Below are 16938 nucleotides of genomic sequence, written 5' to 3' on the forward strand. Positions count from 1 at the left end.
GCCTTCCCTCTAGTCTTACACTGCTAAATTAGGGACGGCTAACGAAGATAGCCCTCGTGTAGCTGTGCGCGAAATTCAAAAACAAACAAACAAGCTGTTCAAAGTATGTGTATACATTGTGTTTGTGTTCTAATAAAGACTGTGCTTACTTGTTTTACATTGGGTTTAGTCTCTTTATTTCATTCTCACGGATTCAAGTATTCATAAAAAATATCTTGTTGAATCTGTTGTTATTTTGCAGACCTATATTCCATCGTTCCTTAGAAAAATCAATTTCAATTAAATATACCCTACTATCAGTGCAAATTTTTAAGTTTGTTACCATGATATTGATCCTAGCTTTTTACAAACATTGTTAAAAGTGCCGTAAATTTGCAATCGCACAGGTATCTTCGCTCTAAAAATTAACTTGCACTCATTGTCGTGGCTGGATCAAATACTAATTTCACCTTTCTGTAATTAGTTTAGAGTATATCTTTATTTGGTTATATTCATGTTTTTTTTTAGCTCACATGCATTTTCTGCATGTAGTTTACTACGTCTGACCACATGTCAAAATATGTGCAAATTCTTCAACACAGATAATGGACATACTGCAGACTTTATTCTTAAGTCTCAAGCTAGCATGAAATAATTTCTATATGAACTTTTTGAATGTAGCTTGTTCAAATATTTAATACAAAACCCTACACAACAGGCTCAGGATGGCATAGAATTGTACGTAAACCAATGATTGGAGTTTACACTGAAAGGGTTGCAATGGGAGAAGTGTCTGGTCTACATTGACAATGATTTTATGTTTGATCACATGTTCAAGTCTGTGGCTAAGAATCTGAAAATGGTATTCCAGTTGATAAATAAAGTAGGCTTGAAACTGACAGCATAAAAACGCATGCTCGTGTATACAAAAGTAAAGTATCTCTGTCACATCGTAGGTATGTTGCCCCCCAGTGGCACAGCGGTATGTCTGCGGACTTACAACGCTAGAATCCGGGTTTCGATACCCGTGGTGGGCAGAACACAGATAGCCCATTGTGTAGCTTTGTGCTTAATTACAAACAAACAAATCGTAGGTATAGATGGAGTTTTTACAGACCCTGTTATGATAGCAGCAGTAAGAGACTAGCCCAAACCTGTAATAAAGTGAGAAGTTGTCCACAGTTTCCTTGGTTTCGTGTCATATTATCGACGGTTTATGGTCAAATTCTCTAAGATATCCACAGCATTAAAATTTAGACACACTTTGAATGGAGCGAGGACTTGGATCAAGAATTTTGATTACTAAAGCTTGTTTTAGTGGATAATCCAATGCTAGCATATGCATTACAAAAAAGCAAGTTCATATTGTGACAAAAGAATCAAGAAGGGGAATTATTATAGCTGGAGGATGGAGTAGAATATGTAATTGTATATGCTAGTCATATGTTGATGGCTCCATAATTTAGATACTGTATGATGGAAGAAAAAAACTGCTTGCAACTGTGGTCTTCATAAACACTGTTGCTACTTCTTGTTTGGTAGATGATTCACTGTCCAGGTGAAACTGTTTTGCTGAAATGGTTCACAAGCTTTAAAAATCCGGAAGGGTGATAGTTTATTGTAGAAAAAAACATTGCAATAGTACGTCTGTCATACTGCATTGGCTGAGCCTGCAACATAGAAACGTGGATGGACTATTTTGCTGCATGGTGAGACCCTGTATGTCTGTGAAGATTAATACTTTGAGTGCTCTGGAAAGAGCAAACTGAAAGATCCTGGTCTAGCATGGGCAGTTCTTACCATGTACCAAGATAAAGCCCAGCCAGTATAAATAGAGGTACGTATCTTGGATGCTCATAATCTATGGCACTTACTCAGACTGATGCAGCAAATGGTCTCCAGAATACTAAGACAGGATATCCTCCAGACTTCGCATAATACAAAGACTGGAGGACACCAAGATATTATCCATCCTTGGGCTAACAGCTATTCTTCTGGACACATTCGAGTCAAGATGTTTGGTGTTGGTGAGAATATTGTACAGTGTGTGCCGCCCAGGAAAAGAACTGGCTGAAGCAGGGTAAATTCCTACAGAGAGTTGTTTGGTCTACAACAAAGGTTAAACTGGATATCACTGGCCCATTTCCAGAGATTGAGAGATGTAATTTTTATATATTCATCTCCATTAACTATTTCATGAAGTAGACAAATGCTTATCCATTGGTCAATACATTACGACAGTCCATAGCTGACTTGTTGGTGGAGCATTGGATAGCATGTTTAGGAGCACTGGAAAAAAATTGTCACAGATGAAAGAGAAATTTCAATGGCCAGTTGTCCTATAAATTGTTTAAAGTGTTAATTGTGGGGAAGATATGCACTTTACCATATCACTCCCAGTCAGATGACTTAGCAGAATGGGCAATACAAATTACCAAGTTTGTTAATCTTGACCAAACCAAGTGGAATGAGCATACAGAAATCTACAGTCTGTTCGACAAATATGCTTATGTCTTGATGATAAATCCCGTCACAGTTAGAAAAATCTGCCAAACTTCAGAAGTAATATGTTAAGACTATATAGGAATGCATTTATTATTGTATAGATTGGGCCTGGCCATAGTACATGCCAGCACCAAGGAAGCTACTCAGACTCAACAGGACAGGTCTGTATATCATACTCCAGCAGTTTGATCCAATGATATATGAGTTACAATAGACTCAAAGCACATGAAAGCATGTGGAGGATGAATACAAGATATATTCGAATGTCATAAATGAATCTTTCATGCACTGGCCTAATCAGGAGACTGGAGTGGAAATGGATGAGAATGTCATCTCAAGTCATGACGACTCACCTGACAAGGAGGAAAGAGCTGAAAATAATTATCTGCGAATTCATGAGGAAACACTAGAGATAGAGGTAAGAGACTGCTCCATCAGTCGGCTGAGCTACCATTAGTGGCCTCTTGATCAATATGATCAGAAGTAGCTGATCATAATAGAGCTAGGACCGTCACAGAATGCAGGATCACAGATTGAAAGGAAGTTGTTATCCTTGCTTTTCAAGCTATCAAGTGGTATTCTCAGTACATTGTATGCACTACATTGTCCAATTTCCAATTAATACACAGTTAGTATGAATTGTTAATCATAAGATAAATGGGACCAAAAGGACTTAACAACCCTTGCTTTCCAAACTACAGAGTAGAGTTTCCTAAAAGGAAACACCCATTTGATATCAGATGAAACCTGCTTTATTTACTTCATAAGTTAGGACAGTCATGTGACTGAAAAAGCATTATAACATTGCTTTCTGAGGCACTGAGCAAAATTTGCTGATACAAAATATTGTCCCACAGTTCAAGAAAATCTCTCTCTTGATCTGGTTAAGTGGCAAGAACTCTATGGAGCATGCTGTCTGATCCTCACTAGATTCTTCCCCCCATGCCTGGAGAAGTATTGCAAATCTATGCAGAGAAGGATTTATAGTTCCTCTAAATGTATATTGAAATAATGGCATCAATAATAATCCTAGAAGATGAAAATTTGAGCTTAAAAGTCTTACTTTGGTATAATTCTGCCAATGATTACTTATTTTATGATGTCTGAAAAGAAAAAATATCCGTATGTAAGGGCTCTTAAATGGCAAAACGTCATTGAACTGCAGCTACTGAAACATAGCTTCAGAAAGTTACCCGAGAAGGTTGCCAAAGTAATTTGCCAGGAGCTAAAAGTAGTCTGTCATAAGGTATTAGAGTATGTGATAATAAGTAATGATGGCAGATAAATAAATATGTGTGTGGTCTAGCACACATGCATTGAACATTATATAAGATCATTCATGAGTGTTGAATAATATGAATGCACCAACTACACAAAGAAAACAGTAAGCAACATGTGTATGGAAACAAAGGATTTCACCAGTGTGTTAAGACCTTGTGATATTAAGTTGAGTGTGATTACTAACCAAAGGTATTATTTCAATATATCATGTTAATAAGAGGATGTTTCAATTTTAGAATTGAAATATTTGGCCAAAAATTATTTGTTCATTTTCATATCTAGTAACGTATTGTAAGATGGGAGTTAGAGGTTGTTGATATGTCTTTGAACTTTGGCCCTTTTATGCATAGGTCACGACAATAATATGTGAAGGCATTGATATCGTATACGAATTGTATGAATCTATGCATGAAGGCATTAAAGTGGACAATAATTTAGTCGTTAATTCCATCTACTTGGTATTCCTTATAATTATGTTTACATTAATTTGTTTTTCCCACTGGTTTGGTTTCGGTTGAGAAAATAAATGTGATTTGGAGTAATTAGAAAAAGACTTGAATCTGTCAATTTGTTTGGTTTTGTTGAATTTCGCGTAAAACTACATGAGGGACACCTGCGCTAACCGTACCTAGTTTTAAAGTGATAGACTATATGGTTGTGTGTTTGTTTGAGAGCAAAGCCACAGTGGGCTATCTACTGTGTCCATCGCTGGAATCGAACCCCAGATTTTATAGTGTTGTAAGTCGAGGGACAGACTAAAGGGAAAGCAGCTAATCAACGCCAACTCATAAGCTACTCTTGTGAGACAAAATAGTGAAATTTGATCGTATGTTAGTTAAGCTTATTAATAATTTAGTGGTCCTATTTTTTCTAAAATATTTTCGTTGTTTATGTATATGTTTATCTATTTCTTTAAAGCATTATTCTTTTTATTTTTTTGTCAAGGAAATTATAATTTTTAAGCTTCAGATAAGTAAAATGCATTACTTTTAGTATTTAGATGTTATAACTTTCTCTTATATTTCAAAAGAAAATTCAGAAATCTATATTTTCTCAACCCAAAGATTTTTTTAAGGATATGCCATGTACTTATTTTTTAACTAAATGTCGTCCTTCCGTTAGGTGTCGATATTTATTTCGAGCACAATAATGGTGTTCACAGGTAGAGGCTGTGATGCTGGCGAGAGTAGTAAAAACAAAACTCGATTACGTCGTACGCAGAGTGTTACTCGAGTGCAGGATGTAAATGAAAGGGAAAAGAGAGAACGAGCTGTCCAGCCAGATAATCCGTGAGTTTAGATTATGAGTTTTGTAAAGTAGCGTTCTAACTAGTCAATGTAAGTTTAAGTAACATGAGTAGGCTATGTTTATATAAAATAAAAGTTGCCCTAGAAAAGCCAGTACTAATACTATAGCCTTAGGAGTGTACTACTACTAGTAGTAGTATTGCTATTACTAACACTACAACTTATGTTAAATTTAAAGAAAACATGTAGATTTAAACAAATCAATGAAAAGTAAAAGTAAGAAACACTGTGAGTATAAAAGTAAAACCAAAAGTCTAAGTTAACCAAGCAGATTTAAAAGGCAGACCTTTCTTCATCAGTAGCTAACTCAATAAATTGAATTACACTTACAGTAGCAGTTTAGGTATCACTATCAATATTACTGCAACATTTGCAATTAACTGGACTATTTTAATTTATTCAAAAAATAAAAGTTGTGCTGGTATCTCTGAGTATTAAGAGTGTTAAATTTGTGAGTTGCATCCATCATAAACAATGGCCATGTAGACCCAACCTGAAAACATTTAGAACATAGTAATTACTAATTAAATTTGTATATAAATGTTTTCATGAGGGGGAAGCCATAATTTCTTTTTCCTGTCAGTGTAACATAACCAAAAACTTACTCATAAGGATTTTAAATTTCATACTTTTAATTTCATCTAATCAGAAGAATTTTAAACTGTGAAATCTGTAGAATTTTTTTTTAAATATTCCATTGTACAATTTTCAGTATTTAATTATTTTCTATCTGGTTTGGCATCCATTTTTGTAGGGTTCATCGGCCAAAGGACTCATTATTAAGCTTTTCAAGTGGGTACACCAACTACAGAGGATTGTTAAACTTATGTATTATTCTTCTTGTAAGTTGATTAGTTTGAGCTTCACCATGATTTTTTACTTGTGAGGGATTTTGAATAAGTTTTATAAAATGTGGTCAATTTAATAGATTCAATCAAACTATTAAATGTAAAGTGCTTTCTATATCCATAACTATTTTAGAAATACTTTGCATCAGTAGTCTGATTTTGGGAAAATAATTATTGAAGAAGTATAAAGACATATAAATATGTACATTATATATACATATACATAATAATGACAATGGAAATTATGTAATTGAATTAGGTATAATTTATGAATAAAGTGTTTTTAACATGAGTAGAAAACTAACATTATTCTGTTAATCTTGGTTTCAGGTGTGCAAGTAATGCTACAGTACTTACAAGAGAAAACATTAAAGAAAAATATAAAAATATAAACATATTATGCATGTAAAAGTTTCAAACATTTTAACAGTTTTACAGTATTTCAGCATTTTTTGACATATGATTTATTGATTCCTGCCACCTACAGTCAAACAAGATAGGTTTCATCACAATCCTGACATCAGTCACAGCCTTCCTTCTTTGCACAGCCAGATATTGTTGACTTTTCTCCAACTAGTTTGAAAGTAATTATAATTGTATGTATATACATGTGGTTTTTTTATGTTGTAATATTCTTTTAACATAAGTTGGGTGAAAGAAAATTGATTAATTTCCATTATCGAAAAAATAAATTTCTAAGTATGTATGTTGGAGGAGTCATGCCTTATAGGAAGGAAGTACTTCATGAAAAGTGTATAACAGCTACCATTTTGTATAATGAAGTTACCATACTTGTGAAATTGAAGACAAACTGCATGTATCGATATGTGTTGTATGCAAGACATTTTTCAGGTTCAGGAAGTTGGCACCATTGATAACAAACACAGTCAAAAAAGGAAGCTCAAAGTTGTACCAGTGATCTCACGTACCTCAGGATATGCTCCTTACAAGAAAGGAGACATTCTAATAGAGATCTAACCAATAATATTGCTTCAAGTAGAAATTCTTAATACACCCTGAGGACAGTCAGAAATAATTTGGCTCAGTGCAACCTCATTGAGCATTTAGCTGTATGAAAATGTTCTTTGTTGAGAGGCAAAGCAAAGGAAAAGTTGAAATGAGTAGTGAAAATCACATACAGGAGTGAGCAGGCCTAACAAGGGGTGTTGTTAATCATTGAGTCCAAGTTTGAGTTGTTCAGCAATCATCAATAGCAACATATTCAAAATAGGAAAATGGGACAGTAGAAGTATCAAAGTACAACAGCTGCAAAGAAACACGAGGAGGAATCTATTCAGCTTTGGGATAGCATCTCCTTTAATAGTGTTGGAGACTTAGTAAAAATTGGTGACATGCTGATGACAGATAAATACAGACAGATTCTAATCAATTATTAGAAACACACATAGTTGGCCAGGAATATATGTCTCAGCATGATAATTATTCTAAGCACGTAACCAACATGGTAAAAACCTTGCAGGAAAGGAAGCAGGGAACTGGAATACCAGACTTCTGCATTGGCCAACCAAGAGTTCGACTTGAACATCAATAAATTTGGACCTACATGGATAAAGAAGAGGTAAAAAGGCAACAAAGCAACTTGTAAAATTGTGTGACATGCTATAGGGTATTTGAAGGAACATTACATGCACTTTTATTAATAAATTCAATGGCAGCATGTTGAGCAGTTATCCTGATATAAAAAGAGCAAAGGGCTTACACACCATATGTTACTGTATATGATTAAATATTTGTATGTTGTAATTATGGATTAACCTGTTGTACATCTATAGATCTAATGAAACTTCTATGCTTATATGAAACAAATCTTTTTCTTGCAATACAGTACATTTCACTAACGTTTCCTTACTTGTTTCCATTACTGTACATTTATGAAATCTAAACTATTAAGATTTTGTTATGGATTTCAACTGATATTTTGATACTTTACAGCAGGTAATGTATCTGTAATCTTCATATAGTGACTTTTCTTTACTCATGTCCACAGGTTCTTTCCAATACCAGGGTTGCCTTGGAAAATATCATCAAGTGAGTAGAGTAGAATTAGTTAAATACAGAGGGAGGGGAAAAAAACTGTACTTGACATTTAATTATACATGTAGCCATATGTTCCCACGTAAATGTGAATTATTCAATAAAGAATGAAATTACTTTAAAAAAATAATTGAGTTGGTATAATTTATGGTAATGTACAAAAATATCATAAATTTCAAATCCAATAGATTTACCCCTGAAATACTGAAAGCCTTTCCTTGTTGCATTTGAATTCATGCTGTTGACAAAACATGATTCAAGATTTCTGAATTTCCTTTACAGATTACATAGCACTTACCCATAATTCTCCATTCTCTTACCTTCCCTTATTTATTGCATAAGCATCAGGGGAACTTCATAACCTTTGTTTTCCTGTCATGATTTAGATTTTCTTATTCACAGTCACACTGTTTACTTTACTATGACTTACTTTCTGATGGAACTGTTAATTGTAGGCATTACTTAAGCAATTTGCTGCAGCATGCTGTGCAAATTGTAGCTGTTATCTCAGCTCTAATGGTTCAAAGTATTTGTGCCATTGCATACTAATATTCCTGAAGGATATAATGATTGTGTGGGTGTTTAATATGCATCAGAATTTTCATTTTCTTTAGTTTTTCCTCAGGGTTATTTGTCTGCAGAGTTGGATTTCAATGCTAGACCTGATTTTGATAAAACTTCTGCTGGTCTCCTTTCTTTTTCACTCAGGTATGTTATATATATTTAAGTATTGAATCTATTTCCTTTATAACTGAGGGTTCTTCTGTCATGTGAAATGATTTTTGTACTTGGTTCTTTATTTTTCCCATCTTCTTTAGATATTTGGGTTGAAGATATTTTTTTAAACTAGCCCTGCATTGATACACTTCATATTCATTCTTCTACTCTTCCTTCCCTAGTTTTGATCCTCTTGGCTCTTATGTTCCATTGATACTTTCACACATTGGGTTGCATTGTTATATGCTCATCCTTTAAGCATCTAATCTCTATATATATATATATATATATATATATATATATATATAATGTTTTTTTTTCAAACTAAATAATTATTTCCCTTCTTGTGTTTGCAAATATGTGGCTTTAAATTGCCTCCCATTCAGGAGAAACTTGATAGCAGAAGTTGGTTAGGGTTTTTGCATCTCAGTTTGCTTCTGGTTGTCATTCACTTCTAGATTCCTGTGTGTTATGTTTAACAATGCTTGCTACATTTACTCATACTTTTAATGTGACCTAGCATCCAAACAAGCAAGGTATATCTTTATGACATACTATTCACTCTATTGTGAATGACTCTTTTGCTCAGATTATTGGGGGTCATCTCAGATAATTGTTCCTCTTTGTATTTCTTGGATTCTTCACTTTGATTTTATATTCATCATCAAAATTTGACTCTTCCAGTTTCTATATTATTTTGGATCTGACAGTTTTGAATTTATTCCACAACAAGGAGATATTGAATTTATACTTCGTGTTTCCTCATGTTATTTACTCTAACAGAAGACAACAGAATATTGAAGACTGGTCTTCAATCTATCCCAACTCAATTTCAATCGAGATATTCCACATCTTTAGGCAGAACCTATAAGAATCTCATGAAAGTTCCCTTGTCAAGATTATTGGATGATGAATAGAGATTTCAGAAACACTTACTTACAATTCTTGATTCAACCATCTTCATTTTTCACAAGGTTGAGTAATTTTTCAGCTTATGGCCCTTACATTTTGGTCTGGATTCAGCTTTCTTTGTCTCCACACATGTGGTAAAATCATTAGTTGGTCTTTTACAAGCACTCAGTATTGAATGTTATTGCATGGATGATTAGAGGATCTTCACTAAATGGTTACTTAATACTAAATTGACCTCCCAGTGAGATCCTTCTTTCAGATGGATTTTTCATGAATTCAAGTCTCAGATTGTGTCTATTCAATATTTCATTCCTCTGAGGTTTTATATTTACACTCTTTTAGGAACTCTTCACCTGTCTCCTTTGGCTTTGCAATCTCTCAAGTTTTGGGTGAGCAAACTTTCCCTTCTGTCAAATACATCCTTTCTAATTTGGGAATGTAGTATTCTCAAATATCCCATTTTCACATTATTCTTTTAGTGAGTTGGGCTGTTCCACATGGATATCAGGAGTTCCTGTCCTTGTTACACTAATGCTGTATTTTAGTACTCACAGACACTTCAACTATGGTGATGTATATCTACAGGCATGATCGATTGGAACTTGATGTTGCAACCTTAACTTGTGATTTCTTTACTAGTTTGGCTGAATCCACATAATTTCTTTCTTTGTGCTGGTATTTCATTGATTGTGTCAATGGTTCAACCATTCTATGCTTGATGCAATGGCAATGCATCATCTGGACTTCTGGTGCTTTACTGGTTTTGAATTGCAGGATCATCTTTTCTAGCAATGGCTGCTTCGAGCTGTCTTGAGAGAATTTTTTTTCTACCTGTCTTCTTCATCATTATTTTTCTCAGTTATTGACCAAGATCAGTTGGTCCCATTGTCCTATTCTTCTTGTTGCTGCATACTAGCCTGCTCCACCATGGTTTCCACTCTTCATACCTATCTCAAAGGGATTCTATTTCATTATTTTTTGATACATCTTCCACGGTGATGTTTATCATCTGCATCTTTATGACTGGCTATTATGTGGTCCTTTGTTATTGCAGGTGGCTTCTCTTCTTGGATAGCTCAAATTATGTCACATTCATGGAGACATTCATTCCTGGCAGTATACCAGTCTTGTTGGTCTCTGTTTTAGAGTTGATGTCTGTGGAATATGGTTTCATGTTTTTCTTCAACTTGTTAATGGTTTGTTTAAGTTTTATTAATGTACCTCTTTCATGATTGGGGCTTGTTTAATTTTATTGCTGAATATAGAATTTCTCTCTCAACCATTTTCAGTCACCACAGTAGCCATGTACCTCTGTCAGCCACACTTTTTTCTCAGGTGCTTTTTCAAAGTTTTTTTTATTATTATTATTATGTCTCCCACAAGTACTTATACATTGTCCCCAGTAGAATTTAAGTCTGGTAACAAGTTGCTTGTCTTCCTCTTTTTAACCCATTGCAACTCATTCACTCTACCATCTTTCCCTCAGATGGTTTTTGTTATTGATGTTTCTCATACATTTTTTTTTCAGGAAGGTTCTGTATTTGTATCCTGATAAAGCCTTCCGACCAGAGACTTGGAATGCAAGAGATGATCATCACTGTTTTTTCTCTTATTGTGTTACTTACTGTGACTGGCTCTGATTCTTCTTCTGATGAACATTTGTTATGTGTGGTCAGGGCTATTTGCTCATATTTTAGGGAAAAGGATGTTATCAAAGGAATCAATATAATTTCTTTGTCTTATACATTATGACAATTCTCTTTCTGTGGATCTTGCTCCATCCATATTAATGAATTCTGCTTGGATACATATATATTGTTATATAGACTATCATCTCCCTAGCCTTTAACTTGTAGTTCAGTAATTTTGGTTTCCTTTTATGTTCATCTGTTTTAACCTCCTTTACATTGTGGGCATTCTAACTTTCAGTGTTTTACAAGGAAGTGTATTTTATCTGAATCTTACATTTTTGGAATTAAAATGAAGTTCAAACACGTACTTACCTCTTACCCTGATAACCAAAATTTCATCACAACTGCCAATTTCAATAAAACCTAAATTATGGAGGAAGAGTAGAGATTATGTAAGATCTGACACTTGCACAATAAATCACATTGAAGATAGGCAAGTTGAGAATTTTGAGTAATGTGTAAAGGACATTTGGAAATTTTTAGTCACTTATTTTGTTGACAGCATGAGTTCATACTCAACAAGGAAAGGCTTTCAGTATTTCAGAGGTAAGTACCTGTTTGAAATTCATTTAACTCTAAAAATGTAAAAATATGGAATTACAAAAGTAAATTAATTTATCCTGATTTATTCTCCATAATTAATTTCATTTTTTTTTGGATGATGATGTTGCCAAGTGGACCCAGAATATCACAATCAAATATATTCATTAGAGTAGTGATTTTTTTTATTCTGTGCTTGAAAACCCACTTTGTTGTTTTCTATTCATAATGTAATTTCTGTTTTTTTTTATAATCATAAGAAAAACTTAATTGTTGTTTGGAACATTTTTGCCCTCGGTTTGGACAGTGGTAAGTCTATTCTCTACAATCCTAAAATCCGGTGTTAGATTTCCTGCAGTGGACATAGCAGATATTCCATTGTGGCTTTGCTCTAAAACAAGTAGTGTTTTTCCGTATTGGCTATTTAATTAGAGTAGCCCAAAAGTTACCAGTGGATGTTATTTACTTGCTGCCTCCCATGAAGTCTATCAATTCAAAATTATGAACGGCTAGTGCAAACTATATAGGCTTCTCGGAAATTTATGCTGTATTTTTATTAATTCAATGAATTATACATTTGAGTAATACTGGTTGAGTTTTGCTGATAGCTAGTATTTTTTTACACACACACATGTGTATATATTTTTTTCTTCTGTACCACTAACCACTTATGCCTTAGTCATTCACAGTGTTGTAACTGTACAGCTACCAAAATGTGTAAGTTTAACCTAATAACATATCTAACATTAGATTATAGCACACCCAACCTCCTCCTTTTGTTTTGGTCTTAAGTATTAATAGTAAGATGAGAGAACTTTAGACATTATCTTGCATATTTGTATTCACCTCTCATAACATCATAAAAATGTTGCAATTGAGCTTGAAAGATATTTGTTTTTTAAATGAAATTTGTTTAAGTTAACTTAAAATGCTTGTTTCTTAAGATATTGTGCTAAGATGGGACTTAAGGAAAGATTTGAAATTAACATATGCTTTTTAATATTTGTTTGTTGTCATCTTTATTGGAAAATATTTATTGTCAAATATTTTTCTTTTAAGCATTTTATGTTATCAAATTTTTATTTACAGGTATGGGATTCTGGTTGACCCTCTTCAATGGTTCAAAGTGTTTATGGGAAAGCCAGCAAACTGGCCATCAGTACTGATAGTATTAAGTATGTGGTGGTTTTTGCTTTCAAACCCATTTTCAGTAACTATTGGATATGACAATAAAATAGCATGAAATGATCAGAAATGTTTTTGGTATTTCATGCAAGTTGATTCACAGTGTAAACAGGATACAACAGACAATATGCATCTGTAAGTAGATTTCTACATTTACATGATCACAAAAAAACTATATGCTTCTAAGTTTCTAAGTAGCTTCACAACATTTACAAAATTACAACAAACAGTATGTAACTAAGTCTGGTTTGTAAGTAGGTTCACAACATTTTAATAATAGTAATGAATGACCTTATAACATCAAATTTCTCATTTTTCTGTAATTGGACACTCAACATTTCACTTTACAGCTTCTACAGGAACATTCCACTTAAACATAAACCTAACTTACAATACAAAGTTTAAATATACACCAATATGCACTACAGAAATTAAATAATGAGATTCACCACACTTACAGCATCACAACAATAGATATGTTTTTAAATCAGATTTGCAAGTAGACACAGAGCAAATAATATATTCCTGAGTTAGGTTTGCAAGTAAATTTAGAACGTTTACAGGATCACAACAAAAGGTATGTTCGTAAGTCAGGTTTGCAAGTAGATTCAGAACAAATAATATTTTCCTAAGTTAGGTTTGTAAGTAGATTTATAACATTTACAACATCACATCAAAAGGTATGTTCCTAAATCAGGTTTCCGATACGGTACTTCCCTCTGCTAATAAGATTAGCTATTCTCCTTCATTGCTGCCCTCTATGTGCAAACTTTTTTTTTATGCATGCCACAAGCCTTCTGCTCCCCCCTATTAGAATCAAGTGTTTCCAACGTGTCATGTAAATCATCATGTGTCACATCTCTGCTAATAGGAGCATAACATACTCATGTGACACAAACTATCACTTCTCATTTGACAGCGCTTGTGTTTGGGTATGTTTCTTTTTTTTACTTGATTTAAACAGTTTGAGATACAGTTTCTTCTCGAAGTGGTTATATTTTATACACTATTCAGTTTTCTTTTGAATTAATTTCATTCTAACTCATTATAGTCCCCTTTTTTATTATACATTCACCTTTCCGTCGACTCTTGAAAGAAAAACAGGAATTCTGAAGTTCATTGGAACCTTGCTTGGGATCCCTTGGCTGCTCTTATTAAACTTCCTCCTTCCTTAGTGAACGATCTGCTTTGGTGATTGGACAAGACTTACACATCAGTGAGCATCCTGCTTCCTTCTCATTGTCCAGTTTTACATCTGTTTATGAATGCAGCCCTTCAGGGCTGGGGTGCATGGGTCTATCACCAGGAAGCTTCAGGTCATTGGTTTGTCAATGAGCAGCCCTCACATATCTATATCCTCGAGCTTCTAGCTGTCCATCAGGCTTTGTATCGCTTCCTACCTCTCACCCTGGTGATGATTAATTCTGACAATTTGACAGTGGTAGCATATATCAATCACCAAGGTAGTACCCAGTTGAAATCCCTCTGTTTTCGTACGTTGGATCTCCTCTATTGGGTTCACAAGCACCACATTCATTTAATCGCACATCATGTTCTACTTTCAATCTCGTGGCAGATTGTCTTTCCTGCCCCGACAAGATTTATCCCATAGATTTCTATTTGGTTCAGTCCATATGTCCTTCTTCCATGGAGGTATATCAACAGAAGTGGGAAGTGTTTCACATGTGGTCACATGTTCGGGGAATTCCAGCTGCTCAACCTATTGTGGCTGGTGTGTCTTAGTTTTTGACATGGGTTTTCAACCAGGGGTCTTTGGTCTCCTCCATTTCGGATTATCAGGAAGCCTTATCCCAATCCTTTTGCCTTTCCCATTACCATAGAGTCTCTGATTTACTTGTCATTCCCATGTTAATCCATTCCTTCCAGATTTGTCGTCCACCCCAATGACCTACTCTTCTAGACTGGGATGTTAATGTGGTCTTCCATTCTCTCACTTTACCTCTGTTCGTTCCTATTTGCTCGTGTTCTATGTTTCATTTTTCCCTTAAAGTATATTTTCTTCTCCTTTTGGCTTGTGGTCATTGATGGTCTGACTTGTTTGCCATTGAAATTACATACACACTTTGTCCTCAAACATATTTTATCCTTTATCCAGATCGTTCCTTCTTCCTGAAAACCTTGGCAGCTTTCCATTCCATGGCTTTGCAATGCTCCCCATTGAGATGGGGTGTTTCACAAGATTGCTTGAAGGTGAGTAACCTTGCAATGTTTGCTTCATAAAACTTGCCAGTTCCAGACCATACCACCCATGGACTTCATGGGTAAAGCAGAAGGGGATAGCTGCCCATCCCTGCCATTGAATAAATCGGGATGGTCTGCTTTTCAAAAATAGGTTTCGTGATTACCAATTGCACTGTCTCAGGTGATGAGATTCCTCTGGACTCTCCTACGCATTTTCACCCCCTTCAAGTGGAGTATGGGAGTCCTTACCACTTACCAGTTCCAAGCTGCTTGGGTAGTCGACTGTGGAGGCACCTTGCTGAATGTTTTCCACACAATACCATTCAGTACAGAGTAGGGCAATGGTGTTCTGCTGGTGTAGACGATGTGCTATTCTCCATCACATCGAATTGCAGTTTATCCCTCATACTACTCCAATGCAAATGTCAGTACCCCGCAGCTGGGTTTTGGATTTAGAGTGAAGCAATCAACATAAATCCTCATGCATGTTCAAGGTTGTCTATCTTCCTCCCTCAATTGTGCTCCCCTTGTGTTGTGGGTCACAGTAGGAATAAGGGGAATTGTTCTGCTCTCTGCTATCCATCATGTACCTTTGTCCGAGGATGTTATTGCTTATCAAATGGTTCTGGTTGGTTTTGCTGTTAGGGGAGTAAGTTTTGTTTTCATAGACATCCTTTCGATAGTGGATGTCAGGTTCCTGGATCAAGATATTCCTCAAGTAACATTTGTCATGCCCTAGGGTTGGAATGGTTTTAGATTCCCTCCGGTCTCTGGGGCATGAGGTAAAGATAGTATGATCCTCATCCTACCCCTGTGTGGATGTCTGTTCCAAGCGGCATAGATTTTGGATGTAGTTGACTTATGAAGTACGGTCCTTCATGCACTACCCAATCTATACTGTGGGGCTCATCCTTTCTTTACCCACTTTTCTGCTTGGTAGGATTGACTTGCATATATCTACTTAAGGATTCGTATAATTATCCTCCCTCAATTCTCTCCCACTTGGATGTACTCCTCTCCTTTTCCCACCCTTTTTCTCCACTCTTTATGGATGAGTGAAAAGGATATCTGGTTAGAAGCGGTGCAGTTCCTCTCTTCAGATCTGACTCTCTCATATATGGAGGTTTCCTTCAGATGCTTTTTGGGTGTATGTCTGTTCTTTCCTTGCACCTGTCCCTCTTCCTAATCAATGTGGGATTCTAGTTAATCTTGTGAGATGAGGGAAGTACTGTATCAGAAGTTATAAGTTTCCTATAATGAAAATGTATTTCCAATAGGTTCTTCTCACCCATCCTCCCCACACTTATCCGGTGCTTCTGTCTTCTGCCAGACCTTGAAGTGATAGTTTGGTAGAAGTGCATAGAGGGAGTCACGTGCGTTACGTGAGTATACCATGCTCCTATTGGCGGAAAGGTGATGCATGATGATTTACATGACAGATATGTTGGAATCACTTTACTTCAATAGGGGGGGAGTGGAAGGCTTATGGCATGCAAAAAAGAAAAATTTTGCATATAGAGGGCAGCAAAGAATGAGAATAGCTAATCTTGTGAGTGGAAGGAAGTACCTATTTGAAATACATTTTTAGTATAGGCAAATTATAACTTGCAAGTAGATTCAGAACAAACAATATGTTCCTAAGTTAGGTTTGTAAGTAGATTTACAATGTTTACAGGATCACAGGATCATAAAAAAAATATAGAAAATATTTTTCTG

General features: G+C 35.1%; 1 protein-coding gene across 1 annotated transcript in view; it reads left to right on the forward strand.

Moving 5' to 3' along the window:
• Positions 1-2767: 2767 nt before the first annotated feature.
• The window catches only part of LOC106470606 (diacylglycerol O-acyltransferase 1-like), a 46443-nt gene continuing 32272 nt past the window's right edge, over positions 2768-16938 (forward strand). The window contains exons 1-5 of the mRNA XM_022399234.1: positions 2768-2902; positions 4888-5054; positions 5827-5914; positions 7929-7969; positions 12925-13010. Of these exons, the coding sequence (XP_022254942.1) occupies positions 2768-2902; positions 4888-5054; positions 5827-5914; positions 7929-7969; positions 12925-13010 (517 nt within the window). The remainder of the gene's footprint in view (positions 2903-4887; positions 5055-5826; positions 5915-7928; positions 7970-12924; positions 13011-16938) is intronic.

Source organism: Limulus polyphemus, unplaced genomic scaffold (assembly GCF_000517525.1).
Source record: "Limulus polyphemus unplaced genomic scaffold, Limulus_polyphemus-2.1.2 Scaffold4113, whole genome shotgun sequence".
Classification (NCBI taxonomy): Eukaryota; Metazoa; Arthropoda; class Merostomata; order Xiphosura; family Limulidae; genus Limulus; species Limulus polyphemus.